We start from the raw sequence: 19714 nt of genomic DNA, 5'->3' as shown, positions 1-19714 counted from the left end.
TTTGTTTGAGCATGCTGATATTGGTCTTGGGCTGGCTCAACAACAATGAGATGGAGTGCGCAGTAGGGCCTTCACAACAATCCTAATTAAGAAATCCCTGTGTATGTTATTGCTGAATGCATCATTTTCTATTTTAAGAAATATCTTCAAGGGCCCATCCTATACAGTCCCACCATGTACTTGGATTGTGCAGTGCTTAAGTAACTGTATGAACATGTTGTGGGAATGTGTGAATGAGCCTGCAGGAGGATGGTAAGTGATGGAAGAACTAACCATCTCCTTTATTAAAGTCAAAGTACCAATGCAACAATATAAAAAAAGCTCCATAAAATGAATAAATAAATAAATATAATAAAACACATTACATTTAATACAGTTGAATGTAACTAAACTAATGTAGAGTAGAAGCATAAAGTAGCACAAACCTCAGATGTGTACCCATGTACAGTATTTAGTACATTGAAATCATTATTGGTCGTCTAGAAATGGGCTGTTAATCTATAAGACAACACCCCCCACCCCCCCTCCAGCCCAAAGTAACAGCTTTCTAACAACGAGACGTGAGCACCCACACAAGTAGAACACAAATAGGTGCCATGCAAGGGCATGATGGGACCATACATTATCTATTTTGAAAACAGATCAAAGTATGGAAAACCAAGTATTCAACATTTGTCAGAGCATTAAATAATTGTTTATAAACCATATGTTGCAGGTAAACATTTTGAACGTGGATGGCTCCAACACCATTCAAAACTGAGCATTTATTTTCCCCAGCGCAAACTTAGCTTGAAAGCTAAATATATATCAATTTTTTATTTCAAATAAGAATGAACCCCAATTGACGTATACTGGCCCGGGTGCTGGTTGGTGTGAAGCCTTTGTTAAAACGTTCTGCTTTGTCTTTTATGCTTTGATTCTAACATGAAGATGAACTCATCAGTCCCTAAATTGAAACACTCTGCCGTTATCGTGATGTCCATCTCCCCTTTCTTGTTCTGTAGGGTTTAGATGGCCCTACGGGTGAAAAGGGGGCTACAGGGGCCCAAAGCCCGATCGGATTACCTGGCTCAATGGTACGCAATGGTGCCCCTCAGGCTGCATCTCTCTGGATGCAGTGTCTGACCTGGCAAAGGGGGAACAGTAGAATATATTTTGTATTCACCCCAAATGCTGTGTGAAAAAGTGCTGTGTTGTCTCATTCTTCATTCACTTAATAGTTTGTCTGACTTGGGAATGTGACCCTCTGTGTCTTTGCCACCTATGTTCACAGGGTCCTAAAGGTGAACCTGGAGAAGGAGGACGGTCAGAAATGGTAAGTTAGTCATTAACCCGCAGGTCTGATTTGTACAATTCCTGGTAAATTATAGCACAGCAGGTTTTATGAGAAACATTTTCTGAATTGAAACCTTGTGTTTGTATGTGTCTGTGTTTAGGTCTATGGACCTCCAGGGCCCCCAGGACCTTCAGGACCAGTTGGCCCAGCAGTGAGTCAAATATGCCATTCAACCACTGAAACGTAGCACTAGCCCATGCTTAAACGCCCCAAACACTTTCAAAGGGTTTCCAGTTCATTTGGCTAATTTGGCCTCAGGTTGAAGTTTGACAGATATCTACTGAACAGTACATGACTTCCCTCAATGTAATGAGCCAATAAGAAAGATGAAGTTGCAAGTGAACACCTTAACATTTGCAAGCGGAGAGTGAAAGGTTGCCAATCAAGTGCAACCTCCCAACGCAGTTCTAAAAGGTCTAATCTTATATCTACAATATATATAAAAACATGTATCACTATTATTTTTAGTTCTTGAGAGTGTATGGTGCCATTTTAAATGGCACCAGACATCTTCTCTTTGGGTTAGGGAAGTGTTCGTTGATTTGCATAATTTCCCTTTGCAACGAATCCTGCAGAAATCAACTTTGTTATTTAATGACCTAAAGAAAATTCTAAATACCTTAATTATTTATTTAATCTTAGATAATGATCAGGCGTCTTAAACAAGTATAGTATAACATCGTCTGCATATAAGGAAATTCTGATATCTTGATTTATATTTGTACCTTTTAACAAATGTTGAAAAATATTGTTCAACACTTCATAGTCATTTAATCTGTTTGACAGGGAGAAATAAAATTGAGTTTGAATAAAGAAAATAAGGGAAATAAAAGGAAAAACAATGAAATCAAATGGATATGTTGCCCATTAACTGAAGCTCACCCAGTAGAGTTTTAATCATGCCGAACTTGTATTTGCACTATTTATCTTAATGCGCCTCAAATATACCAGTGCACTGGTATATTTCAACAGTTGGGATACAGTAACATTGTGTCAGTAATCTCACTGTTTCTGCTCCATCCAGGGATCTCAAGGATTTTCAGGGCCTAAGGTGAGATATTGTTACTATAAAATAATATCTAACAGCTCCTACGTTTATTAAATAGACTTCCATTCACATGTTGTATACATGCATCATAGTTATTCAATGAATGACGGTGTAAGGATACATTTCCATTGTACACTGTATATCAGGGAGAACCAGGCATAGGCATTAGAGGAGAGAAGGGAGCGTCGGGTCAGAAGGGCGACAAGGGCGACAGAGGCCATCTTGGACTCCCTGTAAGTACACTCTACTTCCTGTTCCTGTCTTAAAGTTCTTTGCCTTCTATCTTCTGTTTGTGTTATATCCTGTTAAGTTTCCTGAGAGCATTTTTTAGGGATTATCAACCTTAAAAATCCATATTGTTTCTATCCTAGTTTAAGCATTTCTTATTGACTGATGTTTCATGTCTCAGATGTTGCTTCTGTCATCATAATCCTGTTTGGAAGGGTGGATTGTTTCAAAGGAAGTTAATCATTTACATAACACTGCAAATCTAAAACATGCTCTGCTTGTGTGGACATATTTATTCAAAATGTTATTCAAATTACGATCGGGCTGTTTTCAATGTTCTTTAATACTCTACTGTTATAAGGTGTCTAGCACTGTGGGTTTCAATGTGTTGTTCTTGGTTTACGCTGACGTTAACAAACATGTATCTACTCAGTCACTGTCAGGTAAAAGCTTCTCTTCCTTCACCTTGATAGCAATATATAATAGGTCATTGCACAGTCAATCCTCTTCTTATGTCAAACGAGCGATATTGAATGCAATATTGTATTGTTAAAATAATACAGTAACCTTTCATTATGGGCAAGAAGTATACACTAACCAGCTGACCAGGGGTGGAAACAGTATCAACACAAGCCAGTGAAATATACTGAAGCACAGAGCCAAAAGAAATTCTGAACTGCAGAAAGAACCAGATCTGGATTCAAAACAGGCCAATGTATCCTCATACAACGGTTCTCATTTATCTGGTGTTGTCCTATGAAAGTCCAGCAGCACCTGTCACTTCCCGATCATTACATGCATAATGTCTTTTCAAAATAAACCTCTGTCTGAACAAGGCAAGGCAAGGCAAGGCAAGTTTATTTGTATAGCACATTTCAACAACAAGGTAATTCAAAGTGCTTCACATAAAAGCATCAAAGCATAAGGCAAAAGAGATTTAAAAACAATTAAGAACATTCATTGAAACAATAAAAACAGTCATTAAAACATTAAAAAACAGTGTAAGAAATAAAATACAGGAGTAAAATGCAGAAATGCAGGAAATTGATTAATATATTAATTGAATCTGGTTCAATTAAAGGCAGCAGCAAACAGAAAAGTCTTCAGGAAAGAACAGGAAATGACTTGGTTAGGTTTAGGAAAAGATCGTTACTACAGAAATGACTTTCTTTGGGTTGAAATGACTCTGGATGTGACGTTACTTCAGTGAGAAATGACTCAATGTTGAACCATTGTTTAACACAGGACTCAAACAGCTTTCACCTGGTGGAAGTCTAGTGTTTCTAGACCCACTCATGCACCCCAACTTCCTCCCTACGCACAGTTTGACACTCTTTATATTTACTTGTTCTCGATTAAGTGGATTACATACAAATAGATTTTGTCAGATATATAAGAGTTACAGTGCATTACTTTTTGTAAGTATAGTACATACAGTGTATGAGAACAGCATTAACAGGCTTATAACAGACATGCCTTTATTCCTACCTGCTAAGACCCAGTCAATGAAACTTAACACTTCCTACACAGATGTTTCACAATAAAAGCCTTTCAGTGACTCAACGGGCATCATCCCACCCTGCTGTGACAATGAAAGGAAAAACTGCAAATAAATAAAACTAACAAATTAAGAAACACATTTACCAGTTTGGCAACACTTACAGGTCATAAAGAGACACGCTACCAAATAAAACAAGATAAAATGCTATGGTGTTGAAATAGTCTCATATCAGTCAAATATTCACAAACAAATGTCAAGTTACATAATTGGTAAAACACAATATGTATGCAGATACCGAGAGACAAGTCAAACTGACCAATAGAAACTCCTGGTACATTCAGCAGCGTATGCCCCGCCCACTACACCCAACTCAGCTTTTGGTTTCAAAACCAAAGATTTTATTTTTTTAACCAAAGGTTTTATTTTTTTAACCAAAAATTCTAGTTTCATAAGAAAAACTAACAAATAAATTATTCTCAGTTTATATATTTTCACTTACAAACTTGATTTTTGATTGCAGTGCGAGAAATTTGCTTTTAAAACATTTTTTTTTGTTTGCGTAATAAAGACACAAATATACCTTCATAATTAGCAAATTGTGTTATTTGAATTGTAAATGAGAGGCCCAGACACACATTTACAGACACAAATCCCTCTGTGTTTATTTGGGCATTGTGTTTGACAAGTTTCTGAACTTTGTTTGCGAATACGTGTGAGACTGTTTTAACACCACGTATACAGAAACTCTATATGTAGGACACATCACAATAGATTGTTAGGGGAGACACTAACAATTGTTGCTGAATACTTTCACGACACACACACTCACACACACATTTTTACTTCATCAAGCTGTCAGAGCTACTATGTCATGGAGCCCACACTGTCACTAACTTCACTCACTGAAGAAATATGAACTCATTCCTGTAAAAGAAAAGGTGATTTCAGGGAGAAGCAGAGAAAAGCGTCTAGAATATGTGTTTGAAGGATATGATGTCAAACTGATTAAGAAAAACAGATTCAAAAGATGAAGATAGAAGCTAAAGCCTCCAGATCACAGTGTTCCACTGAATCAGCACATCACCTGGTGATCGAGACAAAAGACAAGGAACATAGGGAACCACCCTGTTCCTCTTTATTCACTATTACACAAAGTTTAACCATGACTAGCTCCAAATCAACTAAACCAGCCTGAACATGAAGAACATCTGAAACTCCTGATGAGAGTCTATGGAGCAGAGCCGGACCCTGGTCAGAGCTGGCCGATGCTACTCTATGATTGGCCAGTCTGTGTTTGAGGGGCAGGACATAGCGAAGGGTCAATTTTAGCTTTAACATTCTGACTGTGTGATTCTGTTTTCATTAGCATTTTACTAATTACCAGTTTGTTCATCGATGTTTGTGTGTGCCTTGAAAAGTTCTGTTGTGTTATGAATTGATTCCAAATGACTTGAAGTATTGTTGTATTGGCAGCACGCTTCTTTATTCATCGCTGAAGCAAAGTAACAAACACATTCACCAATTTGACAACACACACTCCTTTTTTTGATGTAATTGGGTATTTTGTTCTGGCACTTTCAAACGTATCTCACTGCCATCATCAGTGCACGTAGTTAACTTTCAGACCATGAGTGGTGAATGAAAGCTCTGGAAAACACAAGATTGTGGACCTTGCCAGTCAAAATTTAAATTCGTCGTCAATTAACAGGTCGTTTTAAGTGCTTGAATATGTTACCATTGCCGGAGTTTATTGGTGAGAGTCTCAGTCAGACACTAGTTTATTTTGACTCAATCCCACATACCCCGTCCTGCTGGCACAGATACTCAGTAGAGCACGAAATGTGGATTAATCCACCACAGAAAATAGTTCCAAATAAATGCACTGCTCCTCCCTGTTTTAAGTAACGTTTGCTAAAACTGCAGTGACCAGCTGTTTACTGAATCCTTTAAAGAAAAAGAAATACATGTTTGTGAGCTGTTACTATAGATTGACACACAGGGTAGAGAAGTCACAAACGATTGAGAGACAGACTAACACTTTGAATGTGATGCCAGTCAGAGCACAGAGCATTACTATGAGCCACACACCATGACCAGTAATGACTCACAATTACTCTCACTCACTTTACCTCCACCTCCACCACTTCCTCACCCTTTATTTGTTATCATCTGAATGTTTTTGAAGTCACTTGAGTCACAGCTTCACTCACCTCCCCCCTCCCCCCCCTCCCCCACCTTCCTCCATCTCCCCCATCACCTCTGCTCTCTAACTGTGTACAACGCTATACAGGGGGCTCATGGGTTAGACGGCAGACCGGGTCCAGTGGTGAGTGGCACAAGTCCCGTTCCAGTCCCCCCCCTCCCTTCTCTTCCTCTTCGTCTTCCTCCACCTCCCTGCTACAGCTTGCTTGATGTCTGCCATGTCTGCTTGTCATATCTGCTTGCTTTCCTGCTTCCCATGCTTGTCATGTCTTTATTCCTTCCTACAGTAGCTCTGCGAGGACAGCACTGTTCAGGGTTAGGGTTCTGGGGATGCACTGGCATGAAGAATCTACTTTCATGGCAAACAAGGCAACTCTATGCATCACCCTTATGCCCCCGTGGTTATTATTGACAACCTTTTCAGCAGTCATATAAGTTGGCTAAGCAAGAATCTTTCTCTAAGTCTTAATTCCAAAGACTAAGAGGAAGAAGAGCTTTCCATAGCCCATAAGTGAAACACGTTATTAGAACATATGGGCCAATATCTTACAGCAGAAATACTGGTATCAGCAGATATATTGTCCAATATGTAACAGTAGCATTGGTCATTTAGAAACAGTACATATGTCATCCAACACAGATAGCTGACAAGATTTATTTTCAAATGTAACATATGCCAACATATCAGTCACAAACAATCAAAATGTTTGTGTTCATGAGAAAAAATACATCAAATATATAGATCGGTACTGGCCTCAAGAGCTCAATATTTGTCGGGCTATACACCTTATGAATAATAGACTTAAACAATACAAAAATATTCCAAATTCTGAACTGCAGAAAGAACCAGATCTGGATTCAAAACAGGCCAATGTATCCTCATACAACGGTTCTCATTTATCTGGTGTTGTCCTATGAAAGTCCAGCAGCACCTGTCACTTCCCGCTCATCACATGCATAATGTCTTTTCAAAATAAACTTCTGTCTGAACAGGAAATGACTTGGTTAGGTTTAGGAAAAGATCGTTACTACAGAAATGTCTTTCTTTGGGTTGAAATAAATCAATGTTGAACCTTAGTACACAGGACTCAAACAGCTTTCACCTGGTGGAAGTCTAGTGTTTCTAGACCCACTCATGCACCCCAACTTCCTCCCTACGCACAGCTTGACGCTCTTTATATTTACTTGTTCTCGATTAAGTGGATTACATACAAATAGATTGTCAGATATATAAGAGTTACAGTGCATTACTTTTTGTAAGTATAGTACATACAGCTTATGAGAACAGCATTAACAGGCTTATAACAGGCTTATACCTGCTAAGACCCACTCAATGAAACTTAACACTTCCTACACAGATGTTTCACAATAAAAGCCTTTCAGTGACTCAACAGGCATCATCCCACCCTGCTGTGAACATGAAAGGAAAAACTGCACATTAATCTGATATAATCACTGATTTCCAGTTTCAGCACACTGCCTTTTTTCTGGATAAATCTATTATTCTGGATGAAGTTATTATTATAATAATATTAACGATATATATGTATTTGAGATTTTACAGTTTAAGCACCATAAGTTTTAACTTTTTACACTTGGTTAAGCCAAGATAACAACATAAACATTTTGTGAATATGAGAAAAAATTGTAATATCTTCATATTGGTCCAAACAATTCATGAGCCAACATGGCCACTCTGCGTTTGCAGTGCACTTGAGGCTAACAGTCTTTCAAAATGTTCTAAAATCTGTCCCTAATCTCCCAGAACTAAAGAGGAATGTTGCATAGTGCTGCTTTGAATTTCCATCTTGTCTGATATCGAACACCACAATAGTGTGACTCCTCAGTCCTCAATGCTGCTGCAACATTTCCTTGCCTCGTGCTCCTGTGTCAGCAGTGGGCTGCAAAGTTGCTATTGCTAAGAACTATCGAAGAGGAGCATGCAGATATGCCCATGCTGCATGTTGACATGTCATACAGTACGTTTGGTTCGCTGTACTCCATACAGCACTGCCCATTCTGGATATGCCTGAGATGCAAGGTCTTCCTCTCCTGAAAGCTACTCAGACAGATAACTGCAGCTGTTGACATTTGATTCATTTTCCCTCCTATTTAACAGTTTGAACAGTAGTCAACAAGCTTGGTGTGTTAATGCCACAGGTGTCAGAACATTATGTCCGAACCTGTTTCTGTCACTCCAGATTACTACAAAATGTATCTTAATGATCCTTGAGATTACCTTTTGTGAGATCTATTCATTTCCACCAGAAAGCTTGTTGATTTACTGATTTGAGGCATTTAGTGATGATATCTTCTCTAGAACTCCTCTGTTTGTATTTGCTGACAGGTATTTCTTTTCCCTGTTCTGTTTTAAAGGGTCTAATAGGACCATCAGGTGTGTCAGGGCCAGCAGGACCAAAGGGCGAGAGAGTGAGTATCTTTGTGTTTTGTTCTGCTTTTAATTTCAATAAATATAGTTTCTGGAGAATATACATTTTACTTTTCTCTCTTCACTACAGGGTGAAAAGGCAGATGCAGGATTGCCAGGACCAAGTGGGCCTCAAGGCATCCCTGTAAGTCTTTAATTACATTTCAAATATCCATCACAACAGGCAGCATCTTTTAGCTCACTGAAAGCAGCACGCTTGTAACAAAGGGAACAACAACAAACCAAGAGGAAGTTTGCCATCAAGGCTTTCTGCCAGAAATCTCCTTAGGTTTAGCAAACAAACCTACTTGGTTAGGTTTAGGACAATACCATGGCTTGGGATAAAATAAAACCTTTCTGGCATGAAGCCCATAAAGCAAACTTCTCCCATGTGCCTATGTTTTCAGTCCAAATGCCTCAAATCCATCAGAGGTGGTTTACAAAGACCTCTCACCCAGATGAAAACCTCATGATAACTTTCATTTATGTGGCCAGTACAAAGATAACAACAGGATGTGTTTAGTGCCATGGTGGAGGTAGTACTGATCAGAGATGTGTTGTTTAGTCGAGGGGATTTAATTACCACTTATCCATCTGGGTATACCAGGCCATCACGTCCATTGGATAGCTTCAGCATAAAGACCTTAGCTAACCCCAGCGGAGCCGAACTCACGTTCTTCAGTGATGTCATCTTCTGAAGATGACTCTAAGATGGCAAACAAGCACATTTCCCAAAATGTACTAAATATGCACATTTCCCAAAGTGAGACAAACATGCACAGCAAAGAGAATGTTTTTTTTTGTCATTTCTTTTTGCAGGGTTTAGTTGGACCACAAGGACTCAAAGGGAACCGGGTAAGATGCCACCTATATTATTTGCCAGTTATAAAGATAGCAGAACCAAGGACATGATTCTGTCCAATAGACCCACATTAGATTTCATTTAACCAGGTCACTTCTATGCTCATACTCATTACATTCAGCAACTGGATTGAACTCTTCATGAGTCATAATAAAACAGACTGCTATTTGCATCCAAAACATTATGTTACCTCTGCCATTATTGTTGCAACTGCCTCGTTGGGCCATAATAGGTCACCTGAGCAGAACTGTGACGACTTCAAAGACGCTCTCACACAAGAGAAGATAATTAAAGAGCTGAACATCAAAAACCTGGATTTTCTCTTTGATATCAAGCATGAAAAGAAAGCCAGATGAGTCAGATAGCTTCCTTTGATTTTTTTTTTTAATGGTCCTGAATTATTCACGTCAACATGCCTTTCTTTGGCAAATGTATTTGTTTTACAGTGGCTTTGTTTTGAGGGTAAGAATAAACTTCCCAAATTAAATTTCATCAACAAAGTTGACAATAGTTCGGATAAAAGAAGAATGCATCAATGTCGTTGAGTTTACCTTGGAGACAACAAACAGTTGTATTGTCTTTTGTGTGACATCATGTTGCATATTCAGATTACACTTGAGATTGAAAGATGGATATCATTCTCATTCAACAGCTACAACCAATATTTTTACATCACTTGATCAAATCACTGTGTAAAGCGTGATTTATGTTTGACTCATGCACAAGCGTTCTCCTGTCCGTACACATCCAACACGCAGATGAGAGGAGAGAATAGAGAGTTTTGAGAATGTCCGTTTGCTGGCAAGAACCCGAAGAGGGTAAAAAGATCCAAATGCTTCCTCGTCACCATTCCGTGTCAGCTCATGTCTGTGCGACCGTCCTTGCAGAAAGCATAACCGAGGCTTATGAGGTGAAAGGTGTCACTCCACAGACAAATATCACCAGCTTCAGCTCTATTTTTAATTATTCAGTTTTATTTATTTTATATCAAATTTCAGCTCATTGCCTACACAGACACCAACATCTTTGCCCATACCTGGCAATCCATGCTTTAGTCAGAGATGCTACCCAAAAGTGCTGACCGGATGGATAAATAGTTCACTTTTGATCTTCAGACAGAACCACGGTAGCTCTTCAGCCCTGCTTCCAGTCTTTTAGTTAATCTAAGCCAATCGTGTCCTGACTCCAGCTCTGTACTGTATGAGATTGATATCCATCTTCTTAATCTCAGATATAAAGACTATGAATAATTTCCACAGACATTAAACAACTCCTTTAATTGGCAGTGAATATCAAAACAGCCCTGCACAATGCGACTGTGTAAAACCAGTAATTCATCTCCAGGTTGCACTGTTTCAGAGGATCTGTTTTAATGCGACATACCCTTCCTCTAAGAGAATGTTTCTGTTTCCTTCCCATTAACCTGTGACTTGTTTTAATATTTCCACTCCCATCGTTTAAGTCTGCACATTTCATAAGCTCTCTCAGCACATTCAACGGGCCTCTTGTCAAATGTTTTCAATGTCCAGCTAGAGAAACCAGAAGAACATGCTTCTGTTAAACAGACCTGAATGCAACGGTCCGGTTGAAAGTGCTGAAGGCAAAGCTATGGGATAGTGTTGGTGTTTTCACTCTTTGTCCTGTCTTCCTTTGTTTCCGCAGGTCTTCCTATCCCCTTTTCCTTCCCTCCACCTTGCTCTGTGGCCCATGGCTCTTTTTATTGCCGGGGTTGCCCTCTCTCCCTCTCACAAACCTTGGCCTCCTGTTCCTCCTCCTCCTCCTGCATTCTAATGTAGTCCTGGGTTCATTTTCCTCCTCTTACACCTCCTCCTTACTTCCCCTACTCCTACTTACCAATACCTCTTCCTTGCAAGCATGTAGTCCCTCCAACCCATGACCTGTACCCCAAATTTGCAAGCAGTGCTCTCCCATCACTTTAAAAAAATATGCTACGTTTTTGAATCTTGCGCACCAAAAAAGGTTGCATGTTTATGAGCCTGTCATTTTCAAGACAGTTTAGTATCTCAGAGTTAGATGAGATTCCACACAGACTGAACTTTTAGTGTGCAACAAGTAGCTTTAAAACAGCTGCCATACCTGTAGTCCCTGGCATGATTTGCAAACCACTAAAAGGTCTGCAGGAAGCAGATGGCTTCATAATTTCAACTCTATCAAAAAACAGCAAGACTGCATAAAGAAACATTTTGTGACCCTTACAGTGACTGCATACGCCCATCTCAAGTCTGAATGTAAGCCTCGGCTTCTAGCAACACTCACAACTGGTCTTTGCATTTGAGCCAAAACCATTTGAGACGGAAGCCTTAAGCCTGAACCTGTATAGATTCATATAGATTCATATAGATTCACATCGATTCCAGTTGTGTAGGTGATGCCAGCAGTGGGAGAACACTGCAGTCAGGCTGCATAGTATTCTACATATTGACATACATTCACATAACACATAAGTGTGTGCCCATGCACGGATGGCAAGAGCAGGAACACACGCCATTGATTTTATTAGACACAAATTATTGGAAATTGTTCAGCGCAAATGAACATGTACGTTGACATGTGCTGTACTCTTAGCCTATTATTTATTTCAGGAATCTAAATATATGTGAAAATATTAATTTATTCAGAAAAAAAACAGTGGCACCAAAATTGCCAATATTTTAGAGCTCCCCCTAAATCTCTCAGGGTTGTCTGGGGAGCTTGTGTCTCTTTCAGGGGAGATGATCTCCAAGTAACTCCGCTGTATTTCGAATCCTGGCCCCAACAGACGCTGACTCGTAGTGACTTCATGCAGCTTCTTCTGGAGACACAAAGGATTTGCATTTCACATATGAAATAGTTATCCCCAAAACACCTGTAAACAGACTTTAATGTGTAAAATTGGTGGCGTTCCCCTTCAATGACAAAATATGTCATTGCCTTTTAAAATGATCAGATCAGCATCATCTTTATCAGCGGGATAACAGCGTGCCTTCCAAACCATTTACAGATCACTATAAAAAATGATTCAATAACGAACAAGATCAATAAACCAACACTGACTATTGATAGAAAACCCATCTATCCACTCAGAGCACTGTTGAATGTCTCTCACCTCAATGCCCAGTGGGACATGTGGTTGACTGTGCTCCAAAGGTTTATATGTAGGCCATCGCATTCCTGAACCTCTGACTTTTTTCTCAATTGACGAGATTTAAGGTTGTTTGTAATGAAGACTCAACTAAACAGTTTCATGGCCAAGAATGAACTTCTTTGAATTCCTAAAGCAGTCACTCCACACGCTCCATTCACCACTTCATTATGCTTTAGGTTTTACTTTTGGACATGATCCTCTTACTCACTTTCATATCTAATGTTTTGTTCAGTAGATTATCTTCCATGACAACAAGAAATCATCAGAGTAACAACACTCTTACTCTGCGTTCTCATTTCTCACTTGCAAGTCTTCCAAAACCTGCTTTTACTGTAGCTGCAAAAAGATGTGAAAGCTGCTCACCAACTGCTTTGGGCTTTAAACCCTCTTCCCTAACTTCCTCTACTTACCTTCCTGTTCCGCTAAATGTACATTACAAAATCATATTGTCTTTTGAAAATAGCTAAAGGCACACAACTTGTTTTCTCATTTTGTCTAAATGACATAAATGGAAGAATACCTGATCGATGAAACCTTACAAAAACAAACATTTGCTTCATGTGTGGCTTAATGAGGGAGGACTAAAGTTTGTCTTTTCTAATACGCTGTTGTTTGCAGGGAGAGAGGGGCAAGAAAGGCAACAGGGGGGCCAAAGGGGATAAGGGAGACCAAGGAGCACCTGGATTAGATGCCCCCTGTCCGTTGGTATGTCAGTGGTCCGATGTGTAACCAACAGGCAAAAGGAAGTAGCACTAGTTGAGAATATGGCACAATCCCATATGTCCTCAGTTTCACTGAAGGTTTGTATTCAGTAGTCTGCTTCCTCTTGCCTCTGGTTGTCAGTGTTTCTAATCAACCTCAGGCAGGCTTTTGTCCAAGTGTCCACTGCAGCCTGTTAGAGGTATGGGGAGATATTTGATTGAATTGATGCCATCCTAAATTGAATGTTTTTCAAAAAAAACTGTCAGAGGTTATAGCGTAAGACCACAGACCACAACTCTGCCTGAGGAACCTCTTCTTTACAGGAAAGAGGCCGACAGGAACTCGGCAGCCACTGCTGATGAGTATCAATAGATACCGAAGCCTTTTGTCTCGATGTTCAGTCTTCATCCTGCAGCTCTGCAACCCTGAATTGCATGTTGGAAAAAATCTAACTAGAGTTCTGCACAAGCCCAAAACCGAGACTGTAATTCTGCCCAAAACCATGTCTTTAACATCCGGCCCAAATGAATGTCATAGATACTTCTAGTTTCCAGACCTGTAGCAGATCTGAAACGTTTTAGCTTTTTTCATCCACTAATCACCATTAGCCAGACTAAAGGAACGTATTGGTTACACTCTACGCTCTATTCCTTCTACCCATTGGGCTCTTGGAACTTGCAACACATGGCACCTGAACAGACACATCAATCTATCCATTCCCAGCCATGTATCTAAGTCTGTTTGTCAGTGGCAGCAGGTTAAGCAAGGTAGACCAGATATCCTTCTTCCATGTCCACTAATCTGTCCCAGGGTCTCCTCCCTGTCCTCTAAAAGGCATCCAGGTGAAACTTAAACTTGACCCCAGCCCGTTATTATGAGACTCTTGGTTGGTAACAGAACTCTAGATCAAACCCATTCCCATAAATAAAACAATTTGTCATCACATTATAGATCTGAAAGCTTCATAAACCTTTCAAAGTCATCTCAGTGAGCCCAGTTCCTGTCAGTCCCAGGTTTCCTGCATGTTTAGGAATCCCATCACCATCCCATCACCCGGAGGACAGAAGTGGAGATCTTCTTGCCGTCAAGTAGCAGAAGACAAACCCTCCTCTGCTACCCACGACCTGCAAAACTGGTTTTTAAATGGTTGATTTCACAAACAGGGTTTCCGAGGCTTTAAAGGGGAGAAAGGTGAACCGGGCTTGCCAGGCCTGGACGGGCTGGATGCCCCTTGCCCTGTGGTATGGTGCTCTTTTTTCCCTTCACTTACCCCAGCATGCCTCTAGCTATCCCTAACCAAACCCCTGACTATGGCCACTCACATGTTGCACTGTAAATTTAAAAAAAATGCATGTTTGCATCGACATTCATATCTACTTCTTGTAGTTGACTCACCTCATAACAAGCCAAAACTTTTCCAACTGACCTCCTGTAGAACTAAAGTAAAGAAGCCTTTCCTTCTGATACCAAATACTCATTTAACTCAACCTTTCCATCACAACTACTTCAGCTTTCTATGTTAACTTCACATGCAGATATATGATTGTGACTAATATCAGCAAACACATAACCAGATATAATCTTTAATGTAAAGCCTTGACATTGTCGTTAAAGTATGCTAGAGCCTTTCTTCATAATACCTTGTTTCTTACACCATCTCTTGCATGGAGCACCAATTTTCTCCATCTTCCAGGCAGCATAATACCACAGGTGGTGAGAAGCAGTAAGGAACTAGATTCATTGTTCAGAGCAAGTCAGAGTCCTGGTATTAGCATGTGAATTATCATCTTTGCAGCACATAATTTGTTTAGTTTTTATTTCTGGTGTAGACTTTTAGCTGAACAAAGCCAGCCCGCAAGTATAGTAAGACAACTCATTGCCATGGTTCCTGCTTTTGATCCACTTTTCTTCAGCCTGAATTGGGGATGACTTTATAGCATTCAATTTGGACACTGCTCAGAAGGTGATACTAAATGCAAGATCCAGGTATTATCAGGAGTTACTGGCACTGCTGAGGATTGTGAGCGGTAAAGCAGACGGGTTGTCGCATCACAAACAGGACAACTACAACAAACTAAATGTTAGTCTAACTGTTATTCACGTTGCGGGACTTTCGGAGATAACATGCATCTTGTTATGCACAGAATGTCAATCCTCAGGACATCTCCAAAACAACTGAGTTTACAATATGTAGTCTGGCTTTGCAAAGCTAATTGATTCCAGGTGGTTAGATTTGGTATTGGAAGGTATCTTAATAAATATGTTAATGGAGAAACGGATCGAGAAAATAGATCTCTTTAATATCTGAATTGCAGCTTCACAGGTAAGGCTGTGTTTTACACATCAACATGTCTTTGTAAATATAAGCGATAATCCTCGGCATTATTACTGAACTAAATGAAATCATGTAGCAAAATATTGGTAGACTCTATTGCACACAACTGGCAGCCTGTTATTGACTGGAAATGTCATTTGAAGGCACCATTCATTTATTTAGAAACTGTAAACTTTCAGGTAGCACAGGAACAACAGCACTGTCCCCCTGCTGGGTGCCATACAGCAGCAAAATGTACTGACAAACCCAACAATGTATAGTATATCTAAATACAGAGACTGCTAATGTGTTTGGTTATGATCTCATTTGTTTTTTTGTATTTATACTCAAATGTGGTACTCTATGGAGTTGGGGAGTTTGGGGATCCTCTGGTCTGGAAGTCATTTGAACAACTGGAGAGGTTTCTTTTGATGATAACCTTCATGTTCCTTAACATAGATCTGTGAAATCAAGTTTTTATTCTCTAGACAGTTTGTGGTGACAAATGGCTCTAAATGTCACATTACACATGACTGAAGAGGCTAGTCAGCAGCTCAAACTAGAGCTGAAGCAAATGTATAACTCTTTGTCATTGGAATTAGGATCCATAATCATCCTAAATTGGCCTGAAAGAAAATTGATTTACACTGATAGATGTGTAATGTGGTTGTTACAAATTGCTACTTTCATCTGTTAGTAGAGGATGATACACATTGTTCATTTTGTCAACAAAAACTATCACCGAACACATTTCTTTTTATAACAAAAACAAGAGTAAAACTACCTTAAAAGGAACCAATGAAAATGAAATGAGTCCTGAAACCAGGAAATAAGTCAGCATTTTTGCACTTGCGGTTCCCTCGTCTCAGAATGAATGTATTATCTGAATGTTATTCGTTAGACGTCAGAAATAACTATGTCTCTTCACAAGCTGAAGAGATTTTAACATTTTGTTTTACGACATAAAATACATGAGAAGAAACTCTTCTCAGGATATTTTCTTATTAAGCGAAGTGTAACAAACTTCATTAGTTTGCACAACCCTGTTGTACAATGACAGTAAATGACACCTTGAACCTTGAAACCAAAAGTATTATGCAGCAAAACAACATTTAATTCTAGAACTCTGGATGGCCATAATAATGACTATTACCACTTTTCTACCTAATAAAGACAAACAAAATGTCCGTTTATAATTGTAAGCTGCTTTTGTGTGCGTTGTGGCTTCAGGCATGATAATACTGTTGATCTCTGCTGCGTACATTATTTTTCACTTGACACATTGTTTGTCTTTGTTCAGGGAGACGATGGCTTGCCTGTACCAGGATGTTGGAATAAAGTAAGTGGCAGAGCTTGACAGTGTTGTTAATGCTCATCACTACGCTAACTTCCCCGTGGACATGTTTGAACTAACGTGTGATATTTTGCCTTTTGCTTTCTCCTTGCAGTGACGATAACTTTGGAATGGCTTGTGTGATTGTACATAGGATATTTATTTTTTTACATTTTCCCAATTCTGTTATACGTGGGGGAAAAAATTAAATCCTAAAAAATATATGGCAGCATTTTTGTACAGATGTTTTATTTTACTACGTATGACAGTGTCTATGTATTGGATTTTTATATCTATGCATTATTGTAGTGTTGGATTGGATAAGTAAAACATATTATGCATGCTATTTGTGCATAATGTGAAGTGGATATTGCTTATTAACTTATTGTATTATCTTGTGTTGTAATAGACCATGCTGCACTGAGTTGTGGGGCTGGAAAGATTATGTGTTGGCATTTGGGATCTGAGCTGAACTCTCCTCTTGTGATGAGGTGTTGACAAAATAACATGGACAAGCACTGCATATACACCAGTTTCCATTTGACTAAATGTTCACACAGTGACAGAAAGCTAATAAAAGTGTGCACTTTGAATGTCTGGTCATATGCTCATATTGTAATGATGAACATGCAGAGTTAAAGGATCCAATTTAGGGCTGTCACCATAATAATAGATGTTTCTGTCTGGTAATGGTGTAATCTGGTAATGATGTTCCTTTAGGAGCTGACAGCTGTGCAGAACATAATAACTGCATTTTGAAGTAATAAAAAATGATAATGCAAACCTGATTATAATGCAATTAAAATGCTGACCAACGAAAACAGTTTTTGTATTATACATTTTGTGTATAATTAACTATAATTTATATGGTGTCAGAGATAGCTATGTACATCGATTAATTATGCTGTTAGCTAAATAGTTCAAATGAGATATAAATATATATATAAAGCTTTGTACTTTTTCTTTCACTTCCAATCAGAATAATAGGTGAGGGAACAAAACGAAAACACATTTCTATATATTTCTTCTTTCTTTTCTCTTTTCCTGCCTTTTGTAGTTTGTCAGTATTCAACACCATGATTTCAGTGTCATTTTTTAAATAAAAAATGTAATAACGTAGATTCAATATTTCACTAAATGAAATTGATTATGTGCATTCACAGTGTTTCTTGGGCATTTCAATATGTGCCATAGCAAGGACAAAGGCAGAATATATCAGCTTATTGATGATATATCTATCTGTGTAGGTCAGCTGATTATTAACAAGAGATTGCAGTACATAAATACCAAACTAGGTTTGAGGTCATTTAGAAACGGCATTACAAACTTTGTGGAATGCCCCGCTCAGTACCCTTGTCACCATCATTTATTTTTTTGTCTACAGGATCAGTTTTCAGATTAGTTTGGGATTAGCCTTATGTTGAAAATATAAACATCCATCCATCCATTTCCCTCCGCTTATCCGGGGTCGGGTCGCGGTGGCAGCAGGCCAAGCACAAAGGAGTAGCGGCTCGACTCCAAGTTCCCTCCTGATGACCGAGCTCCTTACCCTATCTCTAAGGCTGAGCCCGGCCACCCTACGGAGAAAACTCATTTAGCTTGTAGCCGCGACCTTGTCCTTCCGGTCACGACCCAGAGTTCGTGACCATAGGTGAGGGTCGGAACGTAGACCAGATCAGATGAGAATATAAACATCCACATATTGTTAACGGATGTTTTGAAGTTCCAAATATTGATATCTGTATCGGCCTCAAAGATCCAGTACCAGTTTTATAAGTTCAGTTTTTGGCAGCAGGGCCTCCAGCTTTGGCAATGATTACATGTTGTGCTCAACATCTTTCTCCATCATGGGCAGGTTTATTGTTTATTACATTAAACACAATTATGACATTTTCCACAAATATCCACTGATGATTCTTAACAATAGTAGAAACGTCTGTATTTCATGCCAGGATTACCAAGACATGTGCATCAAATGAACATGGTTCCCAGAGGATGATTCCTCAATGATTTAGGAAGGTTCCTTTACTGCAAACATCAGTTCCAACCTTCAGTCTGTAGACAAAAAACTCTAAGAAATGGAATTTGCTATGCATGCCATGCTCCTCAGAGGATGAACCTTTTTGATTCTGGGTATAGCATGAACGCTCCTCTAGTGCCACCTATAGGACAAAATACATTATAAATGATTCATGAAAAAATGTTCATGTTGACTGTTCCATGGAACTACAATTGGCGTCACCAAGGGCTGTTGTTCTTGTTATGTTACACAAGTAAAGCAAAATCTTCATAGGTGGTGCTGAAAGCAATGATTTTATATCGGCATTACATCCACAGCACACCATGGCAAGTTCTGTGTCAATCAATCATGAGGTGACAGCCTTAAATCCAGTGTTTGAGATCTGATTTAGAATCAGGTAGCCTAATCGAGACAATCACAATTTGCTCCAAACCCAACACGTGTTTCCTGGAGGAGGGTGTCAACCAAGATCTCTTCATCATTTGAAGCTTTAAAGTTCCGGCATGAAAAGTAAATGTTTAGTTTTACAGCAGGAAAGCATCCGCTCAATGTTTTAGCTTCTTGCATTCCTTCTGATTTTAAGTTCATTGTAAAT

The 19714-nt window shown here is 39.2% G+C and overlaps 1 protein-coding gene across 1 annotated transcript in view; it reads left to right on the top strand.

Annotated features, from left to right (window-relative positions):
- The window catches only part of col13a1 (collagen, type XIII, alpha 1), a 118276-nt gene extending 101153 nt beyond the window's left edge, over positions 1 to 17123 (top strand). Inside the window, exons 31-41 of the mRNA XM_076077267.1 lie at positions 1005 to 1076; positions 1274 to 1315; positions 1437 to 1487; positions 2531 to 2617; positions 6404 to 6439; positions 8692 to 8745; positions 8835 to 8888; positions 9563 to 9598; positions 13369 to 13455; positions 14616 to 14693; positions 17067 to 17123. Coding sequence (XP_075933382.1) covers positions 1005 to 1076; positions 1274 to 1315; positions 1437 to 1487; positions 2531 to 2617; positions 6404 to 6439; positions 8692 to 8745; positions 8835 to 8888; positions 9563 to 9598; positions 13369 to 13455; positions 14616 to 14693; positions 17067 to 17123 — 654 coding nt within the window. The remainder of the gene's footprint in view (positions 1 to 1004; positions 1077 to 1273; positions 1316 to 1436; positions 1488 to 2530; positions 2618 to 6403; positions 6440 to 8691; positions 8746 to 8834; positions 8889 to 9562; positions 9599 to 13368; positions 13456 to 14615; positions 14694 to 17066) is intronic.
- Positions 17124 to 19714: the final 2591 nt, after the last annotated feature.

Source organism: Anarhichas minor, unplaced genomic scaffold (genome assembly GCF_050575085.1).
Source record: "Anarhichas minor isolate MPS153535 unplaced genomic scaffold, ASM5057508v1 ptg000058l, whole genome shotgun sequence".
NCBI lineage: Eukaryota > Metazoa > Chordata > Actinopteri > Perciformes > Anarhichadidae > Anarhichas > Anarhichas minor.
This window is presented reverse-complemented; position numbering and strand designations above follow the sequence as displayed.